Consider the following 16,149-nt stretch of genomic DNA (forward strand, 5'->3'; position numbering starts at 1 on the left):
AAAAGAAAATGCAAAGTTTCCCTTAAGGGACAATTGCCTTCAGATATTTATGAAGTGGCAACCAATGGGAAATCAAATACATTTTGACAGCTGCACAACTTTGATTATTTTCGTACCATATATAAATTGTATTTAATATATTTATGAGAATGATTTAAGATATGCCCAAGGAGATTACTTAATGTGAATTCATTTTAATTATTAATTTTTGCGCTATTATTTTTTCCTTCGTCCCTCAGAATCGTTTTGTCTATGAAGGGGCGTTGGAAATCCACAATGGTGGTCAGAACGCTCGCTTTGGCACATCGCTGGCTCCTGTCCCCGATCTGAACGGTGACGGCTTCAATGACTTGGTGGTGGGAGCCCCACTGGAAGATGAGCACAAAGGAGCCATCTATGTTTTCTTTAGCCAAGAAAAAAGAATACTACGCAAATACAAACAGGTAGGAGGTGTGCCAATAGTACAACCAATGTCAATTGTGTCATGTGGTTATGCCTACCGACTATAACCACATGCATATTACTGGTGATCAATTTTTAAAGCATACCGTAGGTGTTTCATTTGATTTAACATCTTCCAGGTAGCCATCAATGAATGTGCATTTCTGTGCAGTAAGGGTGGAAATCTGGAAAGTAATGGCAAATAGAACCAGATTTGGAGAAAGAGGCCAGGCAAAACATGGGAGACAGTCAATAGGTGTGAGCAGAGAGACAGGTGATTTGAACACAGGACTGGGATACTAAGGCTACAGAGTACAAGAAATTCCAACAAAGGCAGGGGAAACGGGGCTGGCATATAAACTTAGTGTCTAATAAGGGAATGTAGGGCACAGGTTCAAGTGGGGATCTGGAGATGACTGGAACTAGCTGAGGGCAGCTACTGGACAGGTGAACACAAACAGATTTTAGACAGCAGAGGTTATGGGCCATAAGGCATGAAGAACTGACACAATGTGCAAGGTAAGTTATGGCAGCCTAAGTGACAACACCACTTGAAACAGAAGCAGGCAGCTACGGTGAACAATTTAAACCAATGGGAGGTTTTAAGAAAATAGCTGGTAGTAATGTAAAATATAATTTATGCAGTACATGGGATAAAAACATACAAAAACCCTGGATAAAAGGTACCAAATAAACCTTTTTGTATTTTTGATAGTGTTAAGTGAGACAGCTTACATCAATATATTTGAAGAAATACTATTTTGGAGTGATGAAGGAGACTTTTTATTGTTTATTAAATAGTTTTTAATTAAATAAATGGTGGGTGCACAGAATAATTTGCGAATAGGACTGCTCTAATAATGACTTTAATGATTACATTGTTAACTGTGGTTGTTGTCATCATGATCCTAGTTTCCTCTGATTTCTTTCCTCTCTGTTTCTCAGAGGATAGCAGCAGCAGATTTGGCTCCTGGCCTGCAGTACTTTGGCCGCAGCATCCATGGTACAATGGACATGAACAATGATGGTTTAGTGGACCTGGCAGTGGGTTCCCTCGGTGCTGCTGTGCTCCTTTGGTTAGTATTCCACTATGTAAATAATACTAATGTCAAATTATTACAGTTATTCTAAGCAAAAAGTATGAGGCGGATTCAAATTACTTCCAATAATTTCATCAGTTACTTTAAAGACATCCCCTTTATCCCTGTTTTGATAAGCCCACAGTTTTATTTTGCAACAAAAGATGGTGGCAACACCCATCTAATAGAGAAGATTTTGTACCGCATTATCAAGGAAAGAGTCATAGTTTCCAAAGTTCATAGGTCATATCTTTAACACCTTTATGCCCTAACAGGTCGCAGAGTGTGGTCCGGATATGTACCACTGTTAGGTTTGAGCCCAGTAAGGTCAACATCTTTGTGAAGGACTGTCAGAGAGGTGGCAAAGAGGTGACCTGTATGTCAGCCATCGTGTGCTTCAACATCACCGCCAGGACAGCCATTCCTCCCACACAGGAAATTGGTAAGCCAGCAAAAATAATCCACCGCTGTGGAAGCACGTCAGTAAAATGTCCTAGTCCCTCCTCTTGTCTTTCCCTGATGTTTGGCATCTTCCCAAGGTTAATAAAAGTCTAATACTTAATACTGAAGCTGACCCTTTCACCTATTACCCAACCAATGGAATATATAGGGTAAAAGAATAAAAGGTAAAAGTAAAAAATATACAGTATATTTCATTGAATATGTTGAATTCTTAATATTTCATTTCTACAACAAAAATATTCTAACACTGCCAGCAGTTTTGTTGAAAGACCAATTTTACTGATATGCTTAAGCAGAGAACTTCAGTTGCTAGCTAATATACTTTGGTACTGTGGTATACAAAAGGAAGAGGAAACATGGCTGGTTTAAAGTGAAAAAAGGCATACAGCTCTCTAAATGTATACCCCTTAATGTCATGGCTCCATTTTTCTCGGCATACAGCTTCCCCGTAAAAACTGTGGTGGCTCCAGTGCTTCCATTCAAAGTGGCGCCAAGGAAAATGTTTCTTCACTAGCAGAAAGAGATTCGGATCTTACTGCAATTCTCAGCCAGAGCTAATGGGCTGCCCTCTAAAAATGGCATATCTGATCCACTTTGGTGTTATAGAAAATGTTACTGTTATTGTGTGAACGCTGGATGGAATGCATCCACAAGTTTATCTCTGTGTAAAACAGAGAGATGGGTGTAGTACCACTGATAGAAGCCCACCTGCATAGAACCACAGGGTATTTCTGCTCCACAATTTGTTTAAAGAGATGCGATGGTGGGTCCAGTTTCACTGTGTATCAGGGGGGAAGGAAGCAGAGGTGCAGGGGAGCGTGTTCCAAGTTAACCTCTTGACCCTCGGACATCTTTATCATATCTATCTAGACGTGCCAAAACAGAGTTGAGGAAAAACAGGAGGGAGTTATCTTGTCAGCCATGGTTGCATACAGCCGAACACATTTATTTAATATTCCTCTCGATGTCGTGTCTGGCTAGTAATGCATGGCAGATGTGCGGGTGTTTGTGAGCTGGCTGTGGTCTGTCGCACAAAATGGATCTTTTTTGGTCTGTACAACTCAACTAAATAATTTTTATGCATATATCTGTTTTCTTTTTAGATTGTCCTTTGTAGGGATTAGAGCTGATCGCTTTGATGATAAATGTTGCTGTGTAGCCAAATAGGTCTTATAACTGGAAAAGTAAGTTAGTTGGTTACTTGGAGGGTTAAATAAATGACATCCTCTCTCGTCAAAAAAGGAAACGCTTACTGATTCTGATAACTGTGGTGTGGTGAAAAGTTGAAAGAATATCTTCCAATTCAGAATGCATTATCTGCCCAGAGCTTTTGCAGAAGGATATAAGTTTCTCCCGCTCTCTAATTCTCTAGCCGACCTCAAACACAATGCATGCACAAGTTCAACCTCAATAGATTTTTCCTCATTCCATTAAAACATGAGGCAATAGATGGCAAGCTTCTTAAACACTGTGGCTTGGAGATGACTCCAGACTGAAGCCAAAGGGGTTTTGGTTCTTGTATATGTTGGTCACACGTTCATCATATGTTTCACAGCCAGGCTGATATTGCATTGCACCGCTTCAGTGATGTCATTTACCATAGTCTTCTCAAACCTACACAAGAGCAGGAGCCCATTTCTCTTACAAACATATTCAACCCAAATATATTAAAGCTGCGAGCAGCGATGACCGGGCCCTCGCACTACCGCACTGGATGCCGTTCCGGCCGGCCTCTTGTTTTGGCCCAGAACATAAAATAGCATTTTGGTGCGCCTCGGGCCAATACATGTTGTCCTAAAATGTCATGCTCGTAGCCCAATTTTTGATCATGCATTTCAAAAAGGCAATTTTTTTTGGCACGTTCCTGAAACCAACAATAATTTGCGATTATTTGCTGGTCTGATCTGCACGCAGTTTCGCAATTTTTGCATGATGGGAAAGGGGTGAAAAGTGCCAAAAATGATTAAGACAAATAATAAGAATAAAAATCCTTACGGTTTCAATAGGGCTTCGTACCATTCGGTGCTCGGGCCCTAACTAGAAATGTAATGTCTTAATTCTTTCTATGACCCACTAGGAATCAAATATAATGTCTCCATTGCGGAGAGACGTTTCAATCCTCGGGCCATACTGGACAATCCCAAAAAGCTTCAGCCTCATAATCTGACCCTCGCTCCCGGAAAGGAGTTCTGCGAACACATCTACTTCCACGTCATGGTGAGGCCTGTGATGAAGGTTGCAGAAAACCTCATACAAGAGTGCAACCAGTGTTTCCTAAGACGTTGGTAACTTAAAATACAAATTGGCTTTAAATTGTTTTTGCAAATTTAAATATTCATCCAAAGACCAATGTTTCCCAGTGTTTAACTTTATAATTGAATAGGTGAGTCTAAAACCTATACAGTATTAGGATTGAGATTCTTTGCTAACCTTTGGCGACATATGAAGGTTAAGAAGCTTTTTCACTTCAGATGCTTTTCTACAAAGAGTAAATATTGGCACAATCCACAAATCCTGAAAATTCTTATTTTTTTGGAAAATTGACAGTCCAATTTTAAAATATAAGAACAGCATACCTCAGCTACCTCAGACTTAGAATACCCATTAGGACACTGGTTTCCCACAATGTTTAAAACCAACACACTGCACATTAAATGCAGATTATTATCATATCTCTGAGCATTTCTGCATCCTGTGCCACGATAACAAGGTAACCGTTGAACTCAATGTTTTATATCAGGAGACCACAGACTATGCAAGACCCATAGTGTTTTCCGTACAAGTGGGACTACAAGATCCAGACAACGAGCCCGTTCTAGATGACAGCTGGCCTACTGTTGTTAGGACTGAGGTGAGAGGCGATCCGACAGCTTATTCCGTCTTTGTTTTCAAGTGATTCAATTGCACTCGTCTGATTATATCAAAATTGATTTGGAAAGTAAGGGATTTAGTGGTTTCTTTTACTTACAAAAGCGTGTCTCTTTGGCTAGCTGCCCTTCTGGAACGGCTGTGACGAAGATGACCGCTGCATACCCGACCTGGCACTGCAGAGTATGACCGACCTGATGACTCGAAGGTAGCTACACACATTTTCATCACAATTATACGGTGGTGGACAAAGTTCTCAACCCCAGTCCAAGTATAAATACACCAGGTCAAGTATTACTCAACTACAAGTGAAAGTTGCCCAGTGGGACTTTTACTCTATTTAAAGTATCAGAGTATTTGCTTTTAAAAATACTTAACTTTTCAAATGAATGGTTAACATAAGACTCAGGTTCCAACAAGACAAGGGGTTCAATTTGAGAAGTGAAGTGACACATATTTCGCTAATTTCATAATTTTATAAAATGACATCTTTATCTGGAGATAAAATAACTGAGCCTGAAAGACACCAGTAACAAAAAGCTTTCTAGAAATGTAATGGAGGCAAAATTATACGTTTTGTCTTTGAAATGTAGTGGAGTGAAATTCATAAGTTTCCAAAAAAAACAGATCAGTACAGATACACATCATCAACTCAACATTTACTTAAGTTCAGTACTCAAGTAAATTTGCTTTGTTACCATCCACCACTGCAATTATGTGTTACTATTTATAATTAAACTTATCTTTCCCTTTCTTGCTGACTCCCAGTCAGTTCTGTGCGCAGCCTGTACAGTCTCGTGGTGCCTTCTGTCGGCATCTTAGTGAAGGAGGGGCCGAGGGATCTCTGCGGGTTCTAGAGGGAAACAGAAGGAGGATGGTGGTGGATATCCGACTGGAGAACAAAGGGGAGAACGCCTACGGTGCTCGCCTTAACATCACCTACACGCCCAACCTACGCTTCTCTAGCCTCATCGTCAAGGTATATTATCATCCCTAACACTGATGTGTTAATGAAGATTGTGATGAAAACGTATTAAAGGTGGAGTCAGCAATTCTGGAGAATGTTTGTTGTCAAGATCAGTGGATATCTCCTTCATGATCCGCTAACTGTCCATACTGTATGTTTGCTGATTTAAAAAATGCAATGTTAATTCACAGCCTAGTTTCCGTAAACTGGCATGTTGCTAGCGACGGTGGGCCCCTCTGTTAACATACCAGTTTACAGAGCCTAGGCTGTGTATGTATACCAGATTTTTTTGCGCACACACATTATGGACAGGTAGCGGATCGTGAGGAGAAATTTACTGATTTTGACAAAAATTTATTTTGACGGAAGTGCTTCCAGAATCACTGAATCCTCCTTTAAGTTGTGTGGAAAGAGTGAAAGGTTTAACCAGCTGTTATTATTTTGGATCCAGGACAAGTCGGACATCAAATTAGAGTGTTATAGTGAGGACAAACTGAGGAATGAGAAGATCTGCAATGTCAGCGCACCATTCATGAGGGCCAAATCTCAGGTGATATGTCACACTCTGAATTGATTGAATAATGTATTATTAAAAACTATTTTTATTATGCCAAAGATGTGGCATTGTTTGCCATAAAATAATCTGCAAACAGAACAGCCAGCCAGCCTTAACTGGGTGTAAGCCTTTATGTTCTATTTGTGTGAATACAGCCAAATCAAAATGATTAATAGACACATTTAAAGGGATTTGCATTCATTTCCGAGCATTTTCCTATATTATATTTGACATTTTGGATCCTGGGTGTTTTAAGTCCAAGAAGGCCATATGTTTTAGGTAAGAATAATCATTTCTGTATTTATCTGACTCAATCGGAATGGAAAGCAGATGTAAAAGTTGATCTTTCCAACCATTAAAAACCTATTCATATTGGGAGTTTTCATACTGTTTCCCAAATAGGATAACAATCAATTTAGATGCTAGCACTTCTGAGTCAAATAAAAGTCTGGATACACGTCTGCAACTCTGTCAGCGCGATCTCACAGCCCGCATTGTTCCTGCTGCTTGGGGGACGAAAAAACACTGAGGGGGCCACATTAGACCGCAGGGGCCCAAAACACATGCTGCAGGCTTTAGATGACCATGACAGACCACACTGCTCAATGTAAGACCCACAAGACAACCAGAGAAGAGAACCAGTTTAGTTCTGGTTTGTGAGATCTTTTCTTTTTTTTAAGGCTGACATCAAAGTCTAAAGTGTTGACACGGAAAAATGTCCTTCTGTTTTTAACGTTATAAGTATAACAAACGTAAATTGGAAGCAGCAGTAATATAAATACGACCTAATCTAACTTGTCTTAATTATCACCAGTTTGAAAAGCTTTCAATAGCTCATCAAAACAAAAAGAACACATTAGATATTCAGCTCATTATCCTTAATCTTAATTTATATCCTCCAATGTTTTAACTGGGACTCCACATTTGCCGTTGTGTGCAAAGAGGATGGCCCCCACTAAGCACATTATGATGTTGAGTCTTCATACTTTGCCCTGTTTCCCACACTCATCACATTCTTTTAAACCTAAAAGTTCAACTTCTCCACCAAGAGGGACTATGTTCATAAAAATAATGGGAAAATGGTGGGCGTGGAGTAAAACAATAAATAAGGAGAGACGGGAAGGGCATGTGGGGTGATCGGCCATCGTCAGCAGCACCAGTGTCAATGATTTAATGTGATCCAGAAAGGACTTCCACTGTGTGAAAAAGTGTTAAGGGGGCCCTTTGTGGTGTTCATTTTCTCCATCTTAATACATTTCAGTCACTCCTTGATCCAATCTCCCAATTTAGGGTGGAAAAACATGCTTCCATTTTAGAATAACATGGCACCTAATAAGCAAAGAAGCAGAAAGAGAAAACCTAGAGCAGTGAGCGATTTGATTTATGTAATACATGATTTATTATATACGTACATGATCACTTACCAACATAATTAAAGTTAAATAGGTCACATGATGACACATTTTTCGTGCATATTTTATGGGACTGAATACAGAGAGTGGACCTACACACTGCAGATTTATCCTCAGTTTAACATTCTGTAAGAAAGAGGGCACAATGTCACCGAAAGCATAAAATACATCGGTGTAACTCAAAGCATACACCATGCAGTTTGGAGAAATTCTGGGACAAGCGCCATAACATATGTGAGTCTTGGTGCCATCACTCACTCACAAAGAGGTCTGAGAGTGACTTTGCATGTTTTGACAGCATTTTTCCTAAGGGTGAAAGGAACTTGCCCGTATTCTGACGCAAAAATCAGTCAAGCAAAAACCTCTTCCTCTATGTCCTATTAAAAATGTGATTACCGTCCCATTTGGTTGTCATTATTATCAGGATACATCTTAAAAAGAAAAAATAAGGACCTTCTTCCTCTGTCATTAAGATAATTTTCTCTCCGCTTTAGCCCGGCGCACCAGGTGAGGCTGAGTGATGCATGCGGAAAGTTTTTTTTTTCTTCTCATCTGTTACTTATTCTCACATTCAGTTCTGCTGTCTCCAAGCCTTTTCCACAGGCTTGTAATGTCAACTATATTTATAGACACTGCACTTTCCAGTGTACTTTACGGCGATCAAGTTTTTATATTTAAGAGCTGAGGGAGATGTTTGAATTCACTTTTAATAGCGATGAGCCTAATGATACAGTGCAACTAAAAGCTATTAAACAGTGAGCAGATTATTTGTAAGCCATCTTTTCCATTGATGTCCGAAACAGTAGTCAATCTTTACAAAGTCTGCTGACGAGTCCTGAGAGGATGAGGTAATGAAGGTGATTGAGAGAGTTCATGAAACATGTCCCGACCACGTCATTATCAAAAGCAATAGTCATCTCCCAGGGAAACCAAAATATCATTGCTGCATTTCTGTGTAATGCTCCCCCAAACTACTGAACCAAGGGGATTCTGGTCACCCTGTAAAAACTCACTGAGTGATTCATACCCGCTCATTCTGCCTGAACAGCCTCCAGAGCCACAAGGCTGATCTGCTGTGCTCCAGAGCCTTTTCAAAATGTGGCACAGAGTTAAATGAGGCTGATTGCACGAGGGCGCTGCTGCCAAGCCTGCCCAAAACCGCTGTTTAGTTGAAGGAACCTCAGGGCAAGCTTCAAGAAAGAGAAAAACCAGTTATCACTCTTGTTTTGACTTTTCCGGTTGCTTTTGACCTGTGTAAAATTAGCTTGTATACTGTAAACTTTACTACTGCTGCAGCAAAGCAAGGTCTGGAATTCGCACCCATTGCACACAGTGGTGGCGGTGAATGTAATTTGTTTGTCGTGGGCGTACATAAACACAAGGAACACTAGTTATTATTACTAGTTATTGCAACTAATTGTTTAAGGATCGACAGTCACGCTCTGTCTGAATTTCCATGTTCAACTGTGCTGGCTCATGAACATCCTTTAGCCACGGACAACTATGTTTTCCAAACCCCATATCACTCGCATGAATGTGGGTGTCTGTGCATTCTTGTGTGTGTGTGTGTGTGTGTGTGTGTGTGTGTGTGTGTGTGTGTGTGTGTGTGTGTGTGTGTGTGTGTGTGTGTGTGTGTGTGTGTGTGTGTGTGTGTGTGTGTGTGTGTGTGTGTGTGTGGGTCAGTGTTTTCATCTAGCTTCCTAATAAATGGCCGTGACAGATTCATACATTTTCTTTTAACTGGCAAGAGAAAAAGATATACAGTATACCTTTCTGTTTTAGGACATGCATGACAAAGAGGTCAATGTACTCACAAAGGATAAAACGATATGGAAACAAGTCATTATTTTTGTTTGTGCGTACTATATCTGTCAAGGATGAGTCTGTCCATATGGAGGAGGGGAAGCTACAGTAGACCTCGTTATGCATTCCTCTCTGGTCGGACGAATGAATCAGGATTTCATTAAGGCATGGAGGACTGTAAACAATGCTCCACTAGGCCCCACCTCCCCTCTCTTTCTTAGAGTTTGATTCTTCTTCTGTTTTTGTTTGGAATTCAACTACAGTTTTTCCATTTTCTTACACACCCGGGGTCCTTTCCTCTGTTTCCTGCCTCTGGGTTTATATTTTGCCCGGAATCTAAGTCTTAACTGGTATATGTATATGTGTGTGTAGTCGTGTGGATTTGTATTTACGGCGATGTGCGCAACTAAGGGAAAATTCCCTGGCTCTCTTTGAGCAGGACCAACTTTGCGTGCCAGCTGCCTTGGGGTCAAAACCCAAGATTTACCGCAGGTTATTGCTGGCTTTACTCCTTAATCCATAATGCATGGCATTTACTGTTAGCATTTACTGTATATGGCATATACAGTAGCATATGGAGTCAGAAATAGCATCTCACCTGTGCGTTTAAATTTCCAATGTAAACATAATAGTGATAAACTGTTAAAGCATTCAAGGAACACTGATTATTTTAAGGCCATGCAATAAAGGAGTGATTCATTGTTCTAAACTTTATTTCCTCCTATGTGTAGGTATCATTTCGTCTGGAGTTTGAGTTCAGTCGTGCTGTCTTTCTAGAGTACGTCAGGGTTATCCTGGAGGCCAGCAGGTATGAACATACATTTAAAATATTTTCTTTTAAAATGAACGACCTCTCTCTTCATACAAATCTACTCTTCACATGGAGAGGGGTCAGTCCTTGTGTCCTTACTTATGCTAAAGACATCCAAAACAACCCAGAATTATTTTCACCATACATTCCAATTGAACAAGCTCAAGATTAGATAAAGAAAACCTCAACTGCACTTGAGCCACAAGCTTCAAGTGGTGTCCCGCTGTTACAGCATTGCTCGCGTTCTTTGAATATTTTTCTCTCCCCCCTCAACAGCGACGGTGAAGAAATCAGCACAGCAGATAATTTTAATGATATCTATTACTCACTGAAATACGAGGCAGACCTTCTCTTCACTAGGTTTGTACATTTTTCGGTGTCTTATCAAACATTGCATGTTGCCCAAGCTTTTGAGGTGATTTCAGAAGCAATTTAACTTGAAAGTGCAAGTAACTGGAATGAAGCCATTTTCTCAGTATCTGAAAAATGCTGCATAATGAAAGGGTGGGAAAATAGGTTTCAGATAGTAATTGGACTTCACAACATAAGCTTTAAAACCCAGATCAATGGATTGTTTCTCACATATGACATGTTTATTCTTTACTTCAAAAAGGGATTCGAATCCGACTCGCTACGAGATCAAATCAGAGCTGTCTCTGGAGGAGCCTGGAGTCATCGGTCCTCCTTTCAACTTCACTTTCCAGGTGAGAGCCGAGAGCATGGCCACTGTTACTTTAATGTACTGTACAGGAAAACATTGCTCTGATATGATTAAACAATATACTGTTTGTTGTCTCGCAGGTCCAGAACCTTGGCTATTTTCCAGTAAAAGATCTGCAGCTGAACATCGAGATCCCAGAAATGACAAAAAATGGGAACCAACTCCTACAGATATCTGACTTCCATATTGACCAGGTGAGTATAGCGACAGTAGCTTATGGTGGCTAATGTTAGCAAACTTGCTGTGCAATAGACCTCAGAGTCACTTAACCTAAGTATCTTTCATTACAAATTGTCACAGTCGTAGTTGATCAGCAAAAGTTGCACACTTTTGTTAAGGAGTGCATTAGTTATAATGTTAATGCTATTCTATTTATGTTTAAAAAGGACAGCTGTTTCTTCTTTTACAACTTTGTACAAAGTCAAGCTGCGTCCTTCTGCCTGCAATCTCTATGCTTAACATGAGATTGGATTTGACATGATCTTCGAATACTTCTGAAGTCGTTGAGCTATTTCTCTAATTACATATTCGTACTTACTAATGTTTGTCATTTAAGTCCAATAAACCTCAACTTATCGGAATAACTCTCTCTCTCGCTCTCTATCTCTCTCTCTCTCATAAGATTGATACGTTTGTAAAATACTAACAGATATTTTTACTCCAATGTCTTACTTCAGAGAGATGGTACTCGCTGTTTACCCCCTCAGCATGTGGCACAGAGCAGGGCGTCACCTGAGGACCTTTCACGCTTCTCTCGCTTGGTAACGTACAATCAAACTCTTTTTCCCAATTTGTCTTTGGAAACTGTCGTCCTCAGTGCTGACTTGTGATTTCTCTCCACACAGAACAAAACCAACACCTTAGCTCTGCCGATCCAATGCAATGTCAATGTGGCCTCCTACAGAGAAATCACAGTTAGAATAGCAGGAGCATTACGAATAGATACCTTACACGCAGTGAGTATAAACAACCCAAACATGCATGCAACACCAAGCTTTGTAATAGCACACACGCATGCAATCGCTCCATTCATCTTAGTCTTGTTCTGCTGCGGTGACAGTTTTGTAGTCTTTTTTTGCTGTTTGATGTGTTTGTGAAAAGTGGCAGCATGTTTTGATTTCCCCTCCAGCTGAAGTTTAAAATCTTGGAACTGGAAAGTAGTGCATCGGTGGAGCTCCCCTCCTCGTCCAGCCCCATGTTTTTACATGAAGAGAGGCCTGTCAGACATGTGAGTCAACAACAGCTAATGCTGTAAACTGCCTCCGTCTTGGGTTCGACCTGACTCAAATCTGAGCTCATAACAGAGCCATGATTTGATCAGATTTAGCCTCTTTCTGACCTGTATCCTCTCCATGTGTCTCCTTAACAGTCTTCTTGTGCTTAAGATCAGATCATCTTTAAAACGTAGTTGAATAGACTTAAAGTATTGCAAAAGTAAAGTATGTGTTCTCTTACAAACATGAAAAAATAATATACAGCCGCATGGCAAATGTGTAACTAAAGCAGTGTCGAATCAGACAGTAAATGTTGCCATTGCAGCACACATGCTTTGTGGTGCTTAGGGACCGAAAGGACCAGCGGCACAACATGTAAAAAGTCTGTACTCATAGACTAATCTTTGCTGCCATCTATTGGCCAGCACTAAAAAAGCACTGTCAAAGGGGGAATGGATTTTGAAGTAAATCTGATTCTGATTTTAAAATGAAGGAGTCTTCCTTTTTGAAAAAAGATGTTAAGAAAGAAACATCTTTAGTCCAATATCTGAACAATAGTCATTGTTGAGTTCTAAATATGCCACTTAGAGGAAACGTAATACAAATGTCACAGCTGCTTTATCTTCACTGTTTGTAGTCATTAACACTAGCTGCTCAATTAATAATGGAAAATATATATACATATCTGTAGTTACATTATATTCCATGTTTTGCTCATACAAACAAATACACTCGGCTCATGACATTAAACAATTAGCAGACTGCATTTTAGAGTGTATCTCAAAAAAATAAACAAGGTTGTCTTATCTAATGATTCCAATATGGTCTCGTCTTTTCCACAGATAATATTGGAGATCCGGAAGGAGGGAGATTACAGAATCTCTATCTGGATTATCATTGGTAGCACTCTGGGAGGACTCCTATTGTTAGCTCTGCTCAGTCTTGCCCTATGGAAGGTAAGTCTGTCACATGTTGCGCAGTGATTAGGAATTAGACACAGATACTTTATCATTACAGGTAATAACATTAAGACCTACTTTATATGTATTTGTCAAGACTTCTTACGATTACGTGTGCCTTAGTTAGTAATAGAGGATCTGTAATCTTATTCTTTTGCTAAATGTATTTGGTTCTCTTAAAGGTGCTACGTGGAACTTTTAAATATTTCTAAAACAGTCCAATTTTTCCTCTGATAATCATAGATGACATGTAACAGCAAACAAGACCATCAGTGCAAAGAATACTATTTTTATATATTTTTTTAATGCCTTTGTCATGGGTCCCTCAGCCTGGAACTATAGCTGGCATAGTAATAAACACTACTGCTTTTGTCCAAAGGGGGTACAAGAATTAACTAAAGATGAAAGCTCCTTTATTGGCCCTATATGTATACCTAGGTTGCGTTCCGAATCGCATTCTTTCTACTATATAGTATGTAGAAAAAAGATTTAGGATGTCCCGATTCTTGTGGCCAGATTTAGGATGGTTAGAAGTACCCGGATGTCCTACTTCATGCGGCCAAGATTGTTAGTGTTGAAAACTGCATCCTATTTGGGCGATTCTGACCCACAATCCAGTGCGCACGTGAAGTGACGTCACATCGACGAAGCCTACATATGAAAACAAACGGGGATGCGACGGATATAAAAGCAAGAGGCAAGATCAATGCGCAATGTTATGATGAAATAAGAGAGTAAAGTATGTCCCAATAGTATGCCTACTGCATCCTAACTAGATTATTTTTATCGTCGGATGTAGTATGTAGAATAGAAAAAAGAAAGAGTATGCGATTCGGAACGCAACCCTAGTATGAAGTACACCAGTGTAGTGTTATGCTGCCACCCACTGGTAAAGAATAAAACGCCTGTTAACATAGATAAAAAGGTGAAGTCTGACTGAGATAAATATCTCAAAACAAATAAAACAAGAAATAAAAGAATAATTTTACTGCCCTATTGTCCAGTGTACACACATTTAGAGAATAAATATTTATCAGTTAAACCACATGAGATCCTTCATGTGCATGTTTTCTACCTGGAGAATGAATGATATATATAACCTGTATGTATCGCCTTATTTTGAAGTAAAAGTCAGACAATCAATAAAGGCAGACGCACACATTTGTGGTCGACAACAGGAGCCATTGATTGAAAGTCCAGGCACAAAAGCTTTGGAAAAGGGTTTGGAATGGAATTGTTGATGTTCACAAGATCCTATCGACCTCCATTCAAACAGAACAATACACATATGGAGTCAGACATCAGGTCCTCTTTCCCTCTAAGGCAAAGCAAGGAAAGTTTTGCTGTGTAGCTTTTGTTGTGCTTTACTTAAGGGAGCAACATGCTCGTTTACATAGATTAGGCTGTGTATTAACACTGGATTTTTCTTCAGTGCGCACACAGTACAGGCAGGCAGCGGATCGTAAAAAATGTTTTTGACTACACGCTTTCTCTTTTTGCTGACTGACCCCACCTTTAATCTCAGAATATTTCAACACACGTACTGATGCTAAGCAGAAGAAGAAGCTCTTATTTCTGTATTAGTTTGTTACATTGTAGCACTTGTCTTATCTTTCCCTGCTCTCTCTCCCAGCTGGGATTCTTCCAGAGGCAGAAGCGGAGAGATGAAGATGAGCAGGAGGGGGCCAACGGGAAAGAGTCAGAAGAGCGGTAACGCAGGCTGAGGGCCCCCCTAAGCAGACACCTTTTACCACACGGGGACCCGACACTCAGGGACCAACCCACCAACCCCCCCCCCCCCCCCCCCCCACCCGCTCCCTAGTACCACAGTGGCTCCTCCGCAGTACACAGCTCCGCATGACTGCTGAAGCAAGGCTTGTTCAGTGCACTGGATCTGTCCCACGCCACGCCACGACCCCCTGACCCCCCCAAAGAGTCAGCACTGTCACACTCACTTAGCATTCCTGCACTGTTGCGACATTAGGGCCTTCTTTTGTCTATGTATATTCCACTTGCCCTCCATGTCGTGCCTTTCACAGATCTTTCGAGCTCTTGTTTTTCTCTGCTTCAGGCCGGATGCCCTGGTGCTCTTTCCTAGTCAAATAGATTGAACTTTTTGGTCCATCTGTTTCCATAGAATTTGAGGCCACAAATTGCCCTTGAAGCAAGCGTTAGCCAATCACCCCTTTGTCTCTTCCTGATGTATATTTATTTAACTCCTTAAGGTACATTTTTAAGTACATGAAAAACCTCAAGGGTGACTTTCCACCCGAAAAGCTACCGCAAATGTAAAGTTACTATAATGTATATTGAATTCGATGTTTAAAAGATTTTATCTGCAACATTTTCAGCCCACTTGCATAATAATTTATGAAGAAAGACTAAACCAAACTAACCAAAGTACAACAAAGATTCATGTTTAACTTGTAGATACTTTTCTTGAGCATTTTCAACAGAGAAGAATCTTCCTAACCTACATCCTCTCTTAAGAGTTCCTTTTCTTTTAATATTTTCATCCTGGAAAACACGTTGGATGGTCTTTAAACATTTGATGCACTTTTACTTTGTACAAAATTAACTTGAATTTTGTAAATAGTCAAGTACCTTTTTATACCCTTTCAAATATTATAATGGTTCTTTAGTATTTTCCACATGATTTGTGGCAATAGTTTGTAAGTTAAGTAACAATGCAAATTAAATGAGTCAGCTTTGTTTTACTGGACCCTGTTACGAGACGTTGCATGCCTTTTAACATGCACTGCATCAGAGCAAAAGGATGTGCATAAAGAGAATGCAGGATACATAGAAGAACTGTAACTAAATTAAGACGCCATAAAGATGAGTCTGGTAAATGTA

General features: G+C 40.0%; 1 protein-coding gene across 2 annotated transcripts in view; it reads left to right on the top strand.

The window, feature by feature from the left end:
• itga11a (integrin, alpha 11a) overlaps positions 1-15,703 on the top strand; it is a 54,587-nt gene extending 38,884 nt beyond the window's left edge. The window contains exons 14-30 of one of the 2 annotated variants that reach the window (XM_080030857.1): positions 240-443; positions 1,387-1,517; positions 1,796-1,962; positions 4,060-4,199; positions 4,723-4,833; positions 4,973-5,058; positions 5,619-5,829; positions 6,269-6,367; positions 10,320-10,396; positions 10,676-10,759; positions 11,013-11,103; positions 11,201-11,314; positions 11,798-11,881; positions 11,966-12,076; positions 12,250-12,348; positions 13,177-13,290; positions 14,927-15,703. In XM_080030857.1, coding sequence (XP_079886983.1) covers positions 240-443; positions 1,387-1,517; positions 1,796-1,962; positions 4,060-4,199; positions 4,723-4,833; positions 4,973-5,058; positions 5,619-5,829; positions 6,269-6,367; positions 10,320-10,396; positions 10,676-10,759; positions 11,013-11,103; positions 11,201-11,314; positions 11,798-11,881; positions 11,966-12,076; positions 12,250-12,348; positions 13,177-13,290; positions 14,927-15,007 — 2,004 coding nt within the window. In that variant the 3' untranslated portion in view covers positions 15,008-15,703. The remainder of the gene's footprint in view (positions 1-239; positions 444-1,386; positions 1,518-1,795; positions 1,963-4,059; positions 4,200-4,722; positions 4,834-4,972; positions 5,059-5,618; positions 5,830-6,268; positions 6,368-10,319; positions 10,397-10,675; positions 10,760-11,012; positions 11,104-11,200; positions 11,315-11,797; positions 11,882-11,965; positions 12,077-12,249; positions 12,349-13,176; positions 13,291-14,926) is intronic. The other variant, XM_080030858.1, reaches the window with a different exon arrangement.
• Positions 15,704-16,149: the final 446 nt, after the last annotated feature.

The sequence above is a fragment of the Ammodytes marinus genome, assembly GCF_949987685.1.
Source record: "Ammodytes marinus genome assembly, chromosome: 1".
In the NCBI taxonomy this organism is placed as follows: Eukaryota; Metazoa; Chordata; class Actinopteri; order Uranoscopiformes; family Ammodytidae; genus Ammodytes; species Ammodytes marinus.